General features: G+C 48.3%; 1 protein-coding gene across 1 annotated transcript; it reads left to right on the forward strand.

Moving 5' to 3' along the window:
- Window positions 1-2,381: 2,381 nt before the first annotated feature.
- On the forward strand, window positions 2,382-15,219 carry LOC308469720 (uncharacterized protein). Its single transcript, XM_080992591.1, has 5 exons — window positions 2,382-2,477; window positions 6,669-6,799; window positions 8,121-8,680; window positions 11,003-11,138; window positions 13,949-15,219. Exons 3-5 carry the CDS (start codon window positions 8,186-8,188, stop codon window positions 14,866-14,868), a joined length of 1,551 nt encoding a protein of 516 aa, XP_080848717.1. The 5' UTR covers window positions 2,382-2,477; window positions 6,669-6,799; window positions 8,121-8,185; the 3' UTR covers window positions 14,869-15,219.
- The last annotated feature ends 2,085 nt before the right edge of the window (window positions 15,220-17,304 follow it).

Here is a 17,304-nt window from a genome sequence, read left to right on the forward strand (position 1 = left end):
GGATGGTTGATGTGTCTTCAGTAGGATCTTCTGGTTAGGAGACAGAAGGAATCAGAGATGCTCACCAGAGCTTGTGTCTTTCCGCAGGAGCTTTAAAAGACGATTTAAGACAAATTCATGGGGAGAGAGGCAGGGAGACTCCAAGGTCAGCTGGGTGGGTGACATCAGCCTCAGCCCAGTATACCTGAAGGAGTGCCTCCCATCCCCATCGTTCAGTGAGGTCCAGCTCCAAGGGCCTTCTGGCAGCTCCCTCACTGTGAGATGTGAGGCCACAGGGAACCAGGCAGAGGGCCTTCTTGGTGGTGGCGCCCGCCCTGTGGAATGCCCTCCCATCAGATGTCAAGGAAATAACTATCTGACTTTCAGAAGACATCTGAAGGCAGCCCTGTTTAGGGAAGTTTTTAATGTTTGATGTTTTATCGTGTTTTTAATATTCTGTTGGGAGCTGCCCAGAGTGGCTGAGGAAACCTAGCCAGATGGGCAGGGTATGAATAATTGATGATGATGATGATGATGATCACACAACCAAAGCAACCAGAGTTCACCCCCACCTATCAGCTGATCGAGAGGGCTTTAAATCCTGATCAGTTTGGCCCTGCATTTCTGATCCCTCCCAGAGTTGGGAAAGGCTTAGAAAAGCCTTGTGGGGCCTGCCTGGTGTTTTTACATGAGTAGAATGTGTGCTTTTATTTAAAATGCATCTCTGGGTGATTTGTAGGGCATAGGAATTCATTAATTCCCCCCCCCCAAAATATATACTCCAGCCAGTGGCGTAGCGTGGGGGGTGCAAGGGGGGCCGGCCGCACCGGCCGCAACATCTGGGGGGGCGCGCGCTCGCACTCGCAGCTCTCTGCCCCCTGCTAAAATCCACGGGTTAGGGGGCGCAAATTACTTGCCTTGCCCCGGGTGCTGACAACCCACGCTACGCCACTGACTCCAGCCCACCACATGGTCTGAGGGACGGTGGACCAGCCCACGGCTGAAAAAGGTTGCTGACCCCTGACCTAATCCATTCCTGGACGGTTTGCCATTGTCCATGGGATAAATGCCTGTCTGGCATCCATTTGCCAGGATGCCAGTGCAAGAAGCTGCTGTGTACGTGATCCCAGGTTTCAGGGATTATGGCTGCCCACTCCCCAGACTCCCCCCTTCGTAAGCCATTCCTTTCCTGAACAGAACAAAGTTAGAATGGTACAATTCCACACTGGAGCGATTTTATATGACTTTCTAAAGAGTTTCCCCAGTGAGCCAGTAGGTAGATACATTTATCAGTGAATTGCTATATTTGGTAATGTGCAGCAGAGGCCCTTTGAATAGAGATAGGAAAAACTGTGAGGAAGTGTTTTGTGGGGACATTTGCCAAAGTGATTGCGCTGATTTTGGTAGCCGGGGTGTGTGGGTATGATATGTTTAGGAAAATTTTTAATTTTTAATAGACTACTGTATTTTAATATTCTGTTGGAAGCTGCACAGAGTGGCTGGGGAAACCCAACCAGACCGGCGGGGCATAAATAATAATAATAATTATTATTATTATTATTATTATTATCTGCTGGAGGGGTAACCCCTCCCCCATCAATCTTTACATAAATTCCTGCAACAGGTGGAAATGCAAACTGGGAACCTTCTGCTTTAGCAGAGGCGGAAGGAAAGGGGCTGCACGGTGTAGGTTTGAAGCCAAAAAGGCCACCCTCAATTTGGGGGAAAGTGGAGGGGGGTGCAAACGAGACCCGACCCCCCCCTTTCCCTCCCAGCATGCTCCTCTCCTCTTTCAGTGTCTGGTCTTTTCTCCTTGCATACTGGACCCAAAATGCACTAACCAGCTCCCTTGCAGATTTTTTATTTTTTTGGTTGTGGTGGGGGAGATAGAAGAAGGGAGGCTCTAGATGGGGGGGGCAGGAAGTGAAGGCTTCATGGCCTCTCTAGGCATCCGGCTCTCCCTCCTTAACCCTGTGTTGGGTTACTCTCCACAAGAAACAAAAAGGGGGGAGGAAGGAAAAGTGGTGTAAGTTTTGCACGCTCCCCTTGGGAAAACATAAACAAATACAGCAACAAAAAAGCAAAGGGATTTTTATCTTATTTTTATTTTTTGCAGGCAGCGGGCTTGCTTTTTCCTCACGCCTCCGCTGGGCTTCTCTGCATCTAGGAAAGTGGGTTTTTCTCAGTTAGGATTGCAAACAGAATTGCAATGATTGCAAAAATGGGGATATAAATATATATATATACAGAGAGATTAGCAATATTTTTTTCCCCAATAATTGCAATTCTGTTTACAATTCTAACTGCGAGGTTTGCAAAACCTCTTTGTTTGCTTCCTTCGGGCGAGAGAGCGAAGAAAATGGGTTAATAAGGGGGGGGGGGGACGACGTCGCCTGCACTTTCCTAGACAGGCACCGAGGAGGAAGAAGAGGAGGAGGAGGAAGCGGAGACGGGAAGGTCACTTCCTCCCCCTTTTTGGGAAAGTTGGGAGGGGTCTGGTGAGTGAAATGGGAGAACTGGGGGGAACTGGGGGACGTGCGGGTGGGGGAGGGGGTGGGCCGGAGGAGGAACGGTGGTGCTTTAGGGGTCGGGGAAGGTCCTGGGGAGGAAAGTGGGGCGAGGGCAAAGTGGGGGGGCGGCGGCGGGGGAGATCGTCGCTGGACCTTTTGTGGCGCAATCGCGCAACACGGCTGCAATTGCGGCGCAGGAGAATCCCTTTGATCTCCCACCCCTCCCCCTCTCCTATAATAATCATAAACAATCCAGGCAGGGAAAGAAAAGGTCCACCCCCTTCACTGGATCCCGCTCTTCCCTCTTGTCTGATGCAATCACCTGACTCCGCGGTGGAGGGGGTGTCACAATTTCTGTGGGTTTGGGGAGACCACCACCCCCCCCCAGTCCCGGGGTTCAAACCAGAAATTGTCGGTGCATCGCTGGGGGCGGGGAGCCTCAGCTGCTGCAGACAGATGGGGGCGAGGTGGGCCACGTCTTGCCCCCCCCCCCCCCCCCGGGATCTGGGGAACGCAAAGGAGGCCGTGTGGGGCAGGAAAGAGGTGGAAAGGAGCGCGGGGTGGGGGGTGTCACTGGCAAAGCGCCTGCGTTGCATTCTTCTTATTGTTTATTTATTACTACTACAGCAGTCTGCATTATATAAGCCTCTGCTTCGTTCAATGACGCTCTGCGTTGTTAATAGTATTGTTGCAACGTGCACTATTGAAGTTGGAAAGGGACGCCAGCGGTCATCAAGTCCATCCCCTTTGTATTGCAACCGTGCTCTGTGTCATGATGCAATGTTATTCTTTATCATTCATAATAATAGCAATTAGACCGATGAATAACGTCCCCATGCGACTTATCAGGGTGCAGGGAGTTGGGATGCTTTAACTGCCAGCGTCAGACCTACTCGACCATCTAGCTCAGCAAACTTTTCCAGCAGGGGACTGGTCCATTGTCCCTCAGACCTTGTGGGGGGGCGGGGCGGGCGGACTATAGAAAAACAAAAAAATGAACAACAATAATAATAATAAATTTTTTTTATATCCCGCCCTCCCCAGCCGAAGCCAGGCTCAGGGCGGCTAACAACAAATTCCTATGCCCCACAAATAACCCAGAGGTGCATTTTAAATAAAAGCACACATTCTACTCATGTAAAAACGCGCTGATTCCTGGACCGTCTGTGGGCCGGATTTAGAAAGCAATTGGGCCAGGTTTGGCCCCGGGTCTTAGTTTGCCTACTCATGATCTAGCTCAATAGTGCCTGCACGGACTGGTAGCAGCAGCTTTCCAGAGTTTCAAGTAAAGGTTCCCCCCCACCCCGCCCCAACTGGAGATGCTGCCCAGGGCTTGAACCCCGGGACCTAATGCATGGAAAGCCCATGCTTTGTCGCCAACCTGTGGCCTTTCAAAGTGCTATGAGATACGTCTCCCATTTTTCATGGCCATTGGCTGACGGATCGGGCCAAAGTTGGGGTGATCGTAGTCCAAAATCCTGTTCTCACAGTGAGTCCCAGGAATGTAAACCACATTTATTTATTTTTTAATTTATAGTGGTTGGCATTTTTAAAAAATTAAATAAAAATAAACTGGTGTTATTCAGAGACGTATTAGCTCCGACAGTGGAGCAGCCAGTAACACACCGGTTTCAAAGTACTGAATTCATAGGGTTTTTTTGTGGCAACTCAGAAAGCCCTGAATGGTTTGTTCTCCCTCTTCTATAACAGGCAGGATAATAATAATAATAATAATAATAATAATAATAATAATTTTTATTTATAACCCGCCCTCCCCAGCCAAGGCCAGGCTCAGAGCGGCTTACAAGCAATAATAAAAACAAGTTGAATTATTACAACTTAAAATACAACATTAAAATATTGAAACATTAAATATTAAAATGTAGCCTCCTCGCAGGAGGAGAAGGTAAAGAAAAAAGAAAGAAAGAGAGGGAGGGAATCAAATTGGCTCCAAGCCAAAGGCCAGGCGGAACAACTCTGTCTTACAGGCCCTGCGGAAAGAAATCAGATCCTGCAGGGCCCTGGTCTCATGAGGCAGAGCGCTCCACCAGGCCGGAGCCAGTGCTGAAAAGGCCCTGGCTCTGGTTGAAGCCAATCTAACTTCCTTAGGGCCCGGGACCACTAGGGTGTTGCTATTTATGGACCTTGAGGCTCTCCGTGGGGCATACCGGGAGAGGCGGTCCCGTAGGTACGAGAGTCCTAGGCCGTGAAGGGCTTTAAAGGTCAAAAGCAGCACCTTAAATCTGACCCTGTACTCCACTGGGAACCAGTGCAGTTGGTAAAGCACTGGGTGAATATGCTCCCATGGCAGGGACCCCGTGAGGAGTCTCACTGCAGCATTCTGCACCCGCTGGAGTTTCTGGAACAGCTTCAAGGGCAGCCCCGCGTAGAGCAAATTACAGTAGTCAAGCCTGGATATGACCGTCGCATGGATCACTGTGGCCAGGACGGGGTGGGAAAGGTAAGGGACCAACTGCTTGATGAGGCGAAGGTGGAAAAATGTCGCCTTGGCTGTTGCTGTAACTTGTGCCTCCGGAAAACCCCAGTTCCTGGGACTCTGAATAGGGGAGAGTGCTGATGGTTTGTGGGGCATCCCATAATGGTTACACAGCTTTTGCCACTGTGAGAACAGGGTGCTTGGGCTGGGTGAGCCTCTGTTTGGGCAGAGCCAGCTGCCTCAGGATTCTTCTGATATATTATAAAAACCCTAGAACCGTAGAGGTGGAAGGGACCCAGGGGTCATCCAGTCCAACCCCCTGCGATGCAGGAATCTCAGCTAAAGCACCCATGACAGATGGCTGTTCAACCTCTGCTTAAAAACTGCCAGGGTTCTTCTCGTACATCGTTGGTACTTCAGGATGAAATATGCATCATGTGTTTTGTTGCGCCTAGGAAACGTCAACCCAGTTTAGTCAGCCATGGGTCTGGCTTAGTTCAGGCAGAACCAGATGCCGCTTCCTGATTGGCTCGCTCTCCTCTCAGTGCTTCATCCCATTGGCTGTCTCTTGTTCCTGTCTCATTAGACCAAATGGGGGACCAGGTGGGGCTCTTCTCTTCAGACCACAGAGGAGGCCCGGGCCTTTGGGGCCCTGCTTCCTGATTGGTTCGCTCTCCCCTCAGCGCTCCATCTTGTTGGCTCTCTCCCATGCCTGTCTCATTAGACCAGCTTTTCCTGCTGTTTCATCTCCCAATACAGAACCAGGGCGCCACAATTGCCATTCCCTCAATAAAATAAAACGGACATTTTCACCAACCGTACACCCAAAACAGCTCCAGAGCACCCATTTTTCTTTTGCTGAATAATAATAATAATAATAATAATAATATTTGGCTCGGTTTCCCCAGCCACTCTGAGCAACTTCCGACAAATATAAAAGCATAATAAAACACCAAACATTAAAAACCTCTCTGCTTTCAGATGTCTTCTAAAAATTGTGTCGTTTTTATCTCCTTGTCACCTGGTGGGAGGGCTTTCCACAGGGAGGGCACCACCACCAAGAAGGCCCTGTCCCTGGTTCCCTGTAACTTCGCTTCTTGCAGTGAGAACCAGCAAAAAACCTCAGTGTCTGGGGTTGAGCAATGTGGGTGGAGACGATCCTTCAGGTATACTGGGCCAAGGTTGTTTAGGGCAGTGTTTCCCAACCTTGTGCCTCCAGCTGTTTTTGAACTACAACTCCCATCATCCCTGACTAGCAAGACCAGTGGCAAGGGATGATGGGAATTGTAGTCCAAAAACAGCTGGAGGCACAAGGTTGGGAAACACTGGTTTAGGGCTTTAAAGGTCAGCACCAACACTTTGATTTGTGCTCGGAAACGTACTGGGAGCCAATGTAGGTCTTTTAAGACCGGTGTTATGTGGTCTTGGCGGCTGCTCCCAGTCAGCAGTCTAGCTGCCGCATTCTGGATTAGTTGTAGTTTCTGAGTCACCTTCAAAGGTAGCCCCACATAGAGCACATTGCAGTAGTCCAAGCGGGAGATAACCAGAGCATACACCAGTTTGGCGAGACAGCCTGCAGGCAGGTAGGGTCTCAGTTGGCATACCAGGTGGAGCCAGAAGACCCTTGGAGCTGGACTGCTGGCACGCTTCTGGTTGCAGGATACAGGCTTAGATGGATATCAGGTGTGATCCAGCACCTGGGGAAGCTGCTCTCATAAACAACGTCCTCCTTGTTTTCACAGGCTCACCAGGGAAGCCTCGGCTGCAGAGGGTGCTAGTTGCTGTGAAGTTGCAGAAGCCTTTTGTGGTCGGGATCTCTGAGCACCGGTGCGGAGCGATCCGGCGGACTCTCATCTGTGAGACCAGAGCAACAGTTGAGTGGGGAGGCTGTAGGATCTTTCCCTGCCCCGCTGCCTTCCACTGTCACGGGGGCAGGAGATGGAGGGAGGTTGATGGTGGGTGGGATGAAAGAGGACCAGGTCAATGTCTGGAGGTCAATGTCTGGTAAAGGGGTTCTGCTTAGAGATTCCAGCTTTGCATGCGTGAGCCAGTCTTCATTTTTCTGTGCCGGGAGCGAGGATGGCATCCATAGCTCAGTTGGCAGAGCATGTGGTTTGTATGCAGAAAAGCCCCTCCCTAGGATCACTCGCCGAAGCGTCCCATTAAATGGGTGCCATTTAGCAGAGCTGGAAGAATCCAGTTGGAGGAGAGGTTTTTCCTGGGCTGTTGTGGGTTAAACCACAGAGCCTAGGACTTGCCGATCAGAAGGTCGGTGGTTCGAATCCCCACAACGGGGTGAGCTCCCGTCACTCGGTCCCTGCTTCTGCCAACCTAGCAGTTCGAAAGCACGTCAAAGTGTTATAGATAAATAGGTACCGCTCCGGCAAGAAGGTAAATGGCATTTCTATGCGCTGCTCTGGTTTGCCAGAAGCGGCTTAGTCATGCTGGCCACATGACCCGGAAGCTGTACGCCGGCTCCCTCGGCCAATAAAGCGAGATGAGCGCCGCAACCACAGAGTCGGCCACGACTGGACCTAATGGTCAGGAGTCCCCTTTACCTTTATAGGCGAAGGGGCAATGAACATGGTACATCCCATCAAGTCACTTTGGAAGTGGGTGTAGGATCTAAAGACTCCTGCTTGCAAAGCCTTGGCTGAGAGAAAAGCAAGCAGAAAACTTAATTTGCACCCACCGGTCTCACACATTTGTTTTTATTATTAATATTGATTAAATTTGTATACGGCCCTCCATCCGTAAATCTCAGGGTGGTTCGCAACATAAAAATACAATATAAAAAACCAGCGGAAGCAACATTTATATATTTATTTCCTAGTATTTACACATTGCTTCATTGAAAGGAAAAAAAGTTTTTAGGGGCTAACCAGGTTGGGATAGCTGGGATAGCAGGCTTGTTGGGTTTTGAATGTCTTATGTAGATTTTTCAATTTTGTTCTGTATGGGACAATGACAATAAATATTATCGTATCATATAAAAAAAAGCCTTGAGGAGAATAAACCAGTAAAATTATCAATAAATAACAATACATACCAATAACACTAAAACTAAAAGCGGTTAAAAACAAACTTTTGTAAAGCTTTCAAAAAGAATTAAACGAGAAACTAAGAACAGATTAAAATACATATCCGCATCCTGTGGCTCTTTGGGTCTCTCTCTTCTTTTTCCTTTCCTTCAGAGAGAGAGGCATCAATTGAATCGCTAGGAAACTCGTTGCCCTTGTGAGACAGAGAAGGAGCAAGAATGAAAGTGAAGCTGGAGCAAGGAAGTCCTTTGGGGTCATACGGGGCTCCCCTTGAGCACGAAGGAAAGTTTAGCGTGCAGAGCCAAGCGAGCGACGAATCTGGGAAAGGGGCAGGAAGAGACCCTCACGCCTTGGAGGCCAGGGGCAGCGGGGAATTCTGGGTAGGAAGCGTGCAGGAGATCCTGGCCGGGGACACAATCCGCTCAAAGGGACCATACCAGCGGTTCAAGCATTTCTGCTACCAGGAGGCCGAGGGGCCCCGCGAGGTCTGCAGCCAGCTCCACGACCTTTGCCGCCAGTGGCTGAAGCCGGAAAGGAACACAAAGGCCCAGATGCTGGACCTGGTGATCTTGGAGCAGTTCCTGGCTGTCCTCCCCCCAGAGATGGAGAACTGGGTCAGGGAGTGCGGAGCCGAGACCAGTTCGCAGGCGGTGGCCCTGGCCGAAGGCTTCCTCCTGAGCCAGGCGGAGGGGAAGAAGCAGGAGGAGGAACAGGTGAGTATATCATCCTGATCTCAGAGTTGAAAGTGCTTGCTTCGCTCGCCAGCCCTCCTGATTCCCCCTTTCCAAACCTTTAAACCATTTAACCTTTAAAGCCCTATACGGCCTAGGACCTTTGTACCTACGGGACCGCCTCTCCTGGTATGTCCCATGGAGGACCTTACGGTCTTCAAATAAAAGCATCTTGGAGGTCCCGGGCCACAGGGAGGTTAGGCTGGCCTCAACCAGAGCCGGAGCTTTTTCGGCCGTGGCCCCGATTTGGTGGAACGCTCTGTCACAAGAGACTAGGGCCCTGCGGGACTTGATATCTTTCTGCAGGGCCTGCAAGACAGAGCTGTTCCACCAGGCCTTTGGCCAAGGCACAGTTTGACCCCCTCCTTTTGTAATCATCATAGCACTCTAGCCCAATGGTTGCCATTAATTTGATCCTGAACTGATTTTAGAATGAATTGATTTTAGAATGTATTTCAATTAATTGATTGTGATTTTATGTAAACTGTGTTATTTTTACCGTTGTTAGCTGCTCTGAGCCCGGCTGCGGCTGGGCAGGGCGGGATATAAATAAATATATTATTATTATTATTATTATTATTATTATTATTATTATTATTATTATTACTGCTACTATCATGCACAAACCTCAGTAATGCCCAGGGCCGGATTACCAAATTGGCAGAGTTGGCACCGGCCTATGGGTCCCACGACTCCCTTGACTCAGAAACCTACATCATTGGGGGGGGGGGGAGCAAGATTTTTACTGCCTAGGGGCCTTCAAAGGGTTTAATCCGGCATTGCCAGACATCATCGTCATGGTTTCCCCAGCCACTCTGGGCAGCTCCCAACGGAATATTTAAAACACGATAAAACATCAAACATTAAAAACTAAACATCCCCACTCCCACCGATCTCTTCACTCACCAACACCTCCCTCCCTCTCCCTCCCCCCCATAAAATTGTTTTATTTTCGTTTCTCCATTTCAACAATTTTTATTGGTGGTTCCCAACCTTATCGCCCCCGCCACCATACACATTTTAGTTCTATAATCGCACGCCCAGTGCGCCCCACCCTATAAAAAGCTTTATTTAGTGTAGTGGTTTGCACAGCCTGCCAGGGAAGATAGTAACACGATAAAATAAAAGGGCAATAAAATTCAAAGCAATTCAAACCCTCTGCAATGGCAGAGCTGCCATATTTTTCCGTGTATTACACACACCCGTATATACGTCGCCCCCTATTTTGGGGAACTCCAAATTCAGAGTTGTCGAGCTTTTAGGGGGAGAAGTTGTTGAGCTTTTTAATACGGGAAAATCACTCAACGCTGCGTCAATAAATACACCTGTCCCCACACCAGCAGAAGCAGCCAGTCGCCAGCACTACAGCCAATCAACATGAGCCCTTCCCGCAGCCAACAATAACACGCCCTATAGCCTCTGAGAATCTCTGGCTCGCGGCAGTAATCAGTCCCACGTCCCCACTTTGCACTATCTGTGTATAAGATGCCCCCCAATTTTTCAGATTATTATTATTATTATTTTCAAAAGTCCTAGTCTTACACAGTCATACCTTGGGTTACAGATGCTTCAGGTTGCGCGTTTTCAGGCTACGTACGCGCTGAAACCCAGAAGTACCGGAACAGGTTACTTCCGGGTCTTGGTGCATGCGCAGAAGCGCCAAATCACGTGCCGAGATGCGGCGCTGCAGGTTGCAAATGCTGCGGGTTGTGAATTTGCCTCCCGCACGGATCACATTCGCAACTCGAGCATCCACTGTATATGGAAAAGTATGGTACAGTGGACCCTTGGGTTACGTACTGCTCTGGATACGTAATCTTCCAGTTGCGAAAGCGGCAAACCTGGAAGTGTATTCTTTCAGGTTTTGCTACATGTGCGGAAGCGATCTGATGTGCCGCGCGTGCGCTCAGAAGCGGTGCCTCTGGTTATGGATTTGACGCACCAGACCACAAGACACACCTAGTTTTTGGAGGAGGAAAACAAGAAAAAAATATTCTGAATCTCAGAAGCCAGAACAGCAAGAGGGATCGCTGCGCAGTGAAAGCAGCGATCCCTCTTGCTGTTCTGACTTCTGAGATAGCTGCGCAGCCTGCATTCGCTCCATAAGATGCACACACATTTCCCCTTACTTTTTAGGAGGGAAAAAGTGAGTCTTATCGAGCAAAAAATACGGTAAATTTGTAACCAGTAGGTCCACTGTGTTTCCAATCACTGTGGGCAATGCACTGGAGGAGTAGAGGAGTAAAAAGTTTCACACTCTTCTTGGGCTCGCATGTTAATAGGGAATTTTTCTTCCTCCACAAGGTTCCTGTGTCCTTTGAAGAGGTCCCTGTGCCATTCACCAAGGAAGAAGAGGAAGAATGGGCACTGCTGGACCCAGGCCAAAACACCCTGCCCAGGGAAGTCTTGGTGGAGGACTTTGGGAATCTAGCCTCGCTAGGTAAGTTTTTGTTCTGAGTTGTTAATATGATTTCCTTCTCTTATATATTTGTTGTTTAGTTGTTTAGTCGTGTCCGACTCTTCGTGACCCCATAGACCAGAGCACGCCAGGCCCTCCTATCTTCCACTGCCTCCCGCAGTTTGGTCAAACTCATGCTGGTAGCTTCGAGAACACTGTCCAACCATCTCATCCTCTGTCGTCCCCTTCTCCTTGTGCCCTCCATCTTTCCCAAAATCAGGGTCTTTTCCAGGGAGTCTTCTCTTCTCAGAAGGTGGCCAAAGTATTGGAGCCTCAGCTTCAGGTTCTGTCCTTCCAGTGAGCACTCAGGGCTGATTTCCTTAAGAATGGAGAGGTTTGATCTTCTTGCAGTCCATGGGACTCTCAAGAGTCTCCTCCAGCACCATAGTTCAAAAGCCTCAATTCTTCAGCGATCAGCCTTCTTTATGGTCCAGCTCTCACTTCTCTTGTATATATATGCATATATATATTTTAAAAAGTTTTTATATTTTACATTTTAGAATATTCATTTAAACAACCTGAAATCAATGACTTCCCTTCTCTTTCTGTGGTTCAATTTACATACCATAAATCCTTGCATATTTTACAAAAGCTAAACCATTCAGTATTCCATTATTATTTCCATCAAAGCTTGTCTACACTGTTGAATTTACCTTAATGCTGCCAGCATTTTGAAGTGTACACAATTTCCCCCATATATCCAATAAACATTTTCCAATCTTCTTTAAACCTATGTTCTTCTTGTTCTCTTATTCTATATGTTAAATCTGCAAGCTGCACACATTCCATCAATTTGCCATTCTTCTTTAGTTAGGACTTCACTCGTTTTCCATTTTTGGGCCAAAAGAAATAGTCTTTTGTGACACCTGGGAATTTCTGTCTGAGTTATCCCCAACAGAAAGGACTCTTGCTCTCTATTGCAAGTGAAGATTTCACCGGGGAGGTCTGTGGCCTTGCCGGAGGGTGGCAGGGGGCTGCTATTGAGCCTCTGTGGACCTGCTCCGTTATCTTCTGGCCTGTCAGGATTTTGGAGTGTCCTCACAAGTAGGAAAAATCTGTACTTGGTGGTCCTCAGTCAGAGCTGAATGTTCCCAATGAGTAGGTGGCTTTCAGGTTGGGGTTTTCATTCCTTGTGCTGAGATGTTACTGACGGGCCACCCATGGGTTCCAGGATGTAAGGAGAGCCATCATGGATCAGGCCAATGGCCCATCTATTCCAGCATCCTGTTCTTGCAGTGGCCAAGCATATACCTGTGGGAAACCCACAAGCAAGATTTGAGGAGAAGGTTGCGCTCCTGTCATTTCCAGCAACTAGTATTCAGAAGCCTAGGGATGCGGGTGGCACTGTCGTCTAAACCACTGAGCCTCTTGGGCTTGCTGATCGGAAGGTTGGCGGTTCGAATCCCCACGATGGGGTGAGCTCCTGTTGCTCTGTCCTAACTTCTGCCAACCTAGCAGTTCAAAAGCATGCCAGTGCAAGTAGATAAATAGGTATCACTGTGGTGGGAAGGTAAACGGCGTTTCCGTGTGCTCTGGCACTTGTCACGATCCTCCGTGCACCAGTAGTGGTTAAGTCATGCTGACCACATGACCCGGAAAACTGTCTGTGGACAAATGCCGGCTCCCTTGACCTGAAAGCGAGATGAGCGCTGCACCCCGTGGTCGCCTTTGACTGGACTTAACCATCCAGGGGTCCTTTACCTTTACCCAGAAGCATTGCTGCGGAGGCAGAGCATATTATTTTATTATTATTGTTGTTGTTATTATTATTGCCACAAATTATTAAATTATATACAGTCCTTCATCAAGAGACTGATTTGGAGATGGTATTTAACACCAGTTAGATCAAATCAAATAAACAAGGAATATTCGGAGTTATTTTGGAAGGGATGCCAGGAAACAGGGAATTATGTTCACATGTGGTGGGGTGTAAATATGAACAATTCTTTTTGGCAAAGGGTGTTTAAGGAGATAACAGAAATCACTGGGTTAAAGCTGACCGAAAGGCCAGAGGTAGTGTTATTATCAATTTATGATGGGGTGGAAGTTACGCAGGCTGTCAAGGCCTTGCTCACAAATTTATTGACAGTTGCACGAATTATGATAGCTAGGAAGTGGAAGGGGCAAGCGGAATATAAAATGGAAGAATGGTATAAAGAGGTGTGGGATTATCTATTAATGATAAATTGATGTGTGCCATTAAGTAAGACGGGGAATATGCAGGAGAAATAATTCTGAGGAGATATGGAGGGTGTGTGTTGAATTTGTACTGTTAAAATGGAAAGGGGTCAAACCATTGCAAGAGGTGTTGAAATTTTGGGAGGTTGGATGGAATGGTCTCAGTGGTGGAGTGCAGATTTTTATTCTTATTTATTTAGGATTATTACTTTGTCCAAAAAAAAGAGAGACCACAGGAAGGTTTACAACATAGGCCTTGAGGCTAGTAGTTTTCAGTAGCCCTATCCTCAATAAATTTGTCTAATTCTCCTTTCAAGCCAACCAAGTTGATGGCCATCACTGTAACAGTTGCATTCCAAAGGATTCCAGCAGGAAAACACTTGCAAGATTTTGAGTGCCATTTCCCTTATGGAAACAGAAACCAATTTGAATGGGAATTTTGTCCACATTGCTGCCCAGTCTTCCTCATCTTTTTTTCCAACCTAGCGGGTCTTCCGAAGCCTTTGGCAGGGCCAAGGAAGTAGAACCACACATGTATTAATTTGTCACACCACTGGGTTGGACTCAAAGGTTCCTTCTTGCCTGTTTACTTGACTCTCTTTCTGTTCCAACAGGTGGCGGATGGCCCAGTAAGAACAACAACAACAGACCCTGTGAGAGAAGCAAGCTTCAAGAAATGGAAGAGAACTTCAGAAATCCTGAGGGATCAACAGAACAGGAGGAAAACCAGATGGAGAAGTGGCTGGATGAACCTGCCGCTTCCCAGGGTGAAAACTTTCGTGAAATCGTGGTTCAGCCAGAAAAATCAAGAGGAACAAGAAGAAATGCCTGCCCGGCGCTGGTGAAGAATGCCGGTCACAAATCCGACGTCAACGGCCACTGGAAAGTTCACACGGAAGAGAAGCCGTACAAATGCATGGAGTGTGGAAAGAACTTCAGCCAGAGCACTCTCCTTAGGTTGCATCAGAGAATCCACACGGGAGACAAGCCCTACAGCTGCTCCGAGTGCGGCAAGAGATTTTACGACAGATCTCACCTCAACAGCCACAAAAGAACCCACACCGGGGAGAAGCCGTATAAGTGCTTGGAGTGCGGGAAGAACTTCAGCCACAAGGTGAACCTTACCTCCCACCAGAGGATCCACACAGGAGAGAAACCTTACAACTGCTCGGACTGCGGGAAGAGCTTTTGCGACAAGCAGAACCTTATCAGACACCAAAGAATCCACACGGGAGAGAAGCCGTACAAATGTATGGAGTGTGGGCAGAACTTCAGGCAGAGGGCGACCCTCACCTCTCACCAGAGAGTCCACACCGGGGAGAGACCCTACCAGTGCTTGGATTGCGGAAAGTGCTTCTTCAGAAAAGCGGAACTGAACCGACACCAGAGGATTCACAGGGGAGAAGAAAGGCCCGTCATCTCTTGGAGCGTCGAAATGGCATCAGACGGGGTGTCGATTTTATGTCCCATCAGAGAACTGGCACAGGAAAACCAGCCGATAACTCCCGTGATTAAACAAGAACAGTATTGCTAAAATAAGAGTCAGAATACTTTGCATGAGAGACACACACACAAACACACACTTTCCCCCCTGCCCCAATAAATGTTTGGGAGTGTAGAAAGAGCTTCAGCTAGAGCAGAACATATAATGTACAGTATGCATACTCTGTGAGGAAACAAACTTTTAACGCAGATCATACCTGAGGCTGATGGACCAGGCTCCCTTCACGAGCAAAGAGTTGGCGCCCTGTTCTTCGGCTTCCGATGTGTAAATCTCTCATGTGCCTTACTGAGTCCTGTCATCACTTGCGAAAGCTGACTAGTCAGCCTGCTTCCTTTGTGCCTATTTTTCCTATTAAAATATACACATTTGACGCAAAAACAACTCCTGTCCATTGAACTGTAGTTCCTTCTTGGAGCGATGCATATTAAGACACATTTCGCTAACTGAGAGTTGTCGTTCTTTTTGTAACTGGAATGGTGGACTTAAATGATCCTAGAATTATCCCAGTGTAGAAACAGTGGTACCTCGGGTTACAGATGCTTCAGGTTGTTGTTGTTGTTTTGTTGTTTAGTTGTGTCCAACTCTCGTGACCCCATGGACCAGAGCACGCCAGGCACTCCTGCCTTCCACTGCATCCCGCAGTTTGGTCGGACTCATGTTTGTAGTTTCAAGAACACTGTCCAACCATCTCGTCCTCTGTCGTCCCCTTCTCCTTGTGCCCTCCATCTTTCCCAACATCAGGGTCTTTCCAGGGAGTCTTGTCTTCTCATGAGGTGGCCAAAGTATTGGAGCCTCTGCTTCAGGATCTGTCCTTCCAGTGAGCACTCAGGGCTGATTTCCTTAAGAATGGATAGGTTTGATCTTCTTGCAGTCCATGGGACTCTCAAGAGTCTCCTCCAGCACCATAATTCAAAAGCATCAATTCTTCGGTGATCAGCCTTCTTTATGGTCCAGCTCTCACTTCCATACATCACTTCAGGTTACAGACTCTGCTAACCCAGAAATAGTTCCTCGGGTTAAGAACTTTGCTTCAGGATGAGAACAGAAATCGTGCAGCGGTGGTGCGGCAGCAGCGGGAGGCCCCATTAGCTAAAGTGGTACTTCAGGTTAAGAACAGTTTCAGGTTGAGAACGGACCTCCAAAACGAATTAAGTTCTTAACCCGAGGTACCACTGTACGTTGAGGTTCCAGTTCCCAGATCCTGGTTTGCTGGCTAAGGGTGTGTAGAGATGAAGAAGGGGCTCCCGGCAGTGTGAATGCTGTTCTGGAAGTCCCCAATTTAACGCCTGCTTCCTGCTGCATAGCAGCAAAGCCAGTACTGGAATATGCTACAGACATCGACTAGCAAAGGGATGGACTTTTCTGCCTGCAACCTACAAAAGAGTGAGGCTCACTACGTACGTCTGTCGGGTGGGGAATCACAAACCTGTGGGCCGAATGCGATCCACTGGGTCAGTGGTTCTCAACCTGTGGGTCCCCAGATGTTGTTGGACTACAACTCCCATCATCCATGAGCTCTGACCTTGCTAGCTAGGGATGATGGGAGTTGTAGTCCAACAACATCTGGGGACCCACAGGTTGAGAACCGCTGCACTGGGTGTCTCTATCTGGCCCCTAGGGCTCACACCCCTTGCCGGCTCTGCTTTGCACCCCCAAGTCAGTGGAGCCCTAATTATGTGTTGGATTTGGGCCAGAAAAAAGGAGAGGTAATAGTAATAATAATAATAATAATAATAATAATAATATATTATTTCTACCCTGCCCACCTGACTGGGTTTCCCCAGCCACTCTGGGCGGCTTCCAGCAAAAGATAAAATACATTAAAACTAACCTAAACAGGGCTGCCTTCAGATGTCTTCTAAATGTCATATAGTTGTTTATTTCTTTGACATCTGATGAGAGGGCGTTCCACAGGGCGGGCGCCACTACTGAGAAGGCCCTCTGCCTGGTTCCCTGTAACTTTGCTTCTTGCAGTGAGGGAACCGCTAGAAGGCCCTCGGCGCTGGACCTCAGTGTCCAGGTTGGACGATGGGGGTGGAGACGCTCCTTCAGGTATTATTATTTTATTAAAACCAGCTTTATATACCACTTAATCACCAGAGACTGCTAAGCCATTTACATAAATCAGTATAAAATATTAGTTTAAAAAATGTTGGTTGTCATCCATCTGTTTTGGGAGACAATCTAGGAGTGCGCCTTTGGGGTTGAGGTCAAGCTGTTGGAAGGTTGCAGCGCCTGCAGTGGCTATGGAGACCAACATGGGAGAGACATGTTTTGTTGCAGCCGGGGCAGAGGAAGGCGTCCGGTTCTGCTGCTGCAGACGCGCCATGACATTTCTTCTCTCTGTGCTCCTCCCAGCTATGTTCCTCTTCTGGTAACTGCTACGGATGCACAACTTGACTGCCTGTCTCCAAGCATTGCGGTCGTCTACAAGGGATTCCAACGTCGCGGGGCTGATTTTGCCTG

This window comes from Podarcis pityusensis (assembly GCF_964106645.2).
Source record: "Podarcis pityusensis genome assembly, chromosome: 2".
Classification (NCBI taxonomy): Eukaryota; Metazoa; Chordata; class Lepidosauria; order Squamata; family Lacertidae; genus Podarcis; species Podarcis pityusensis.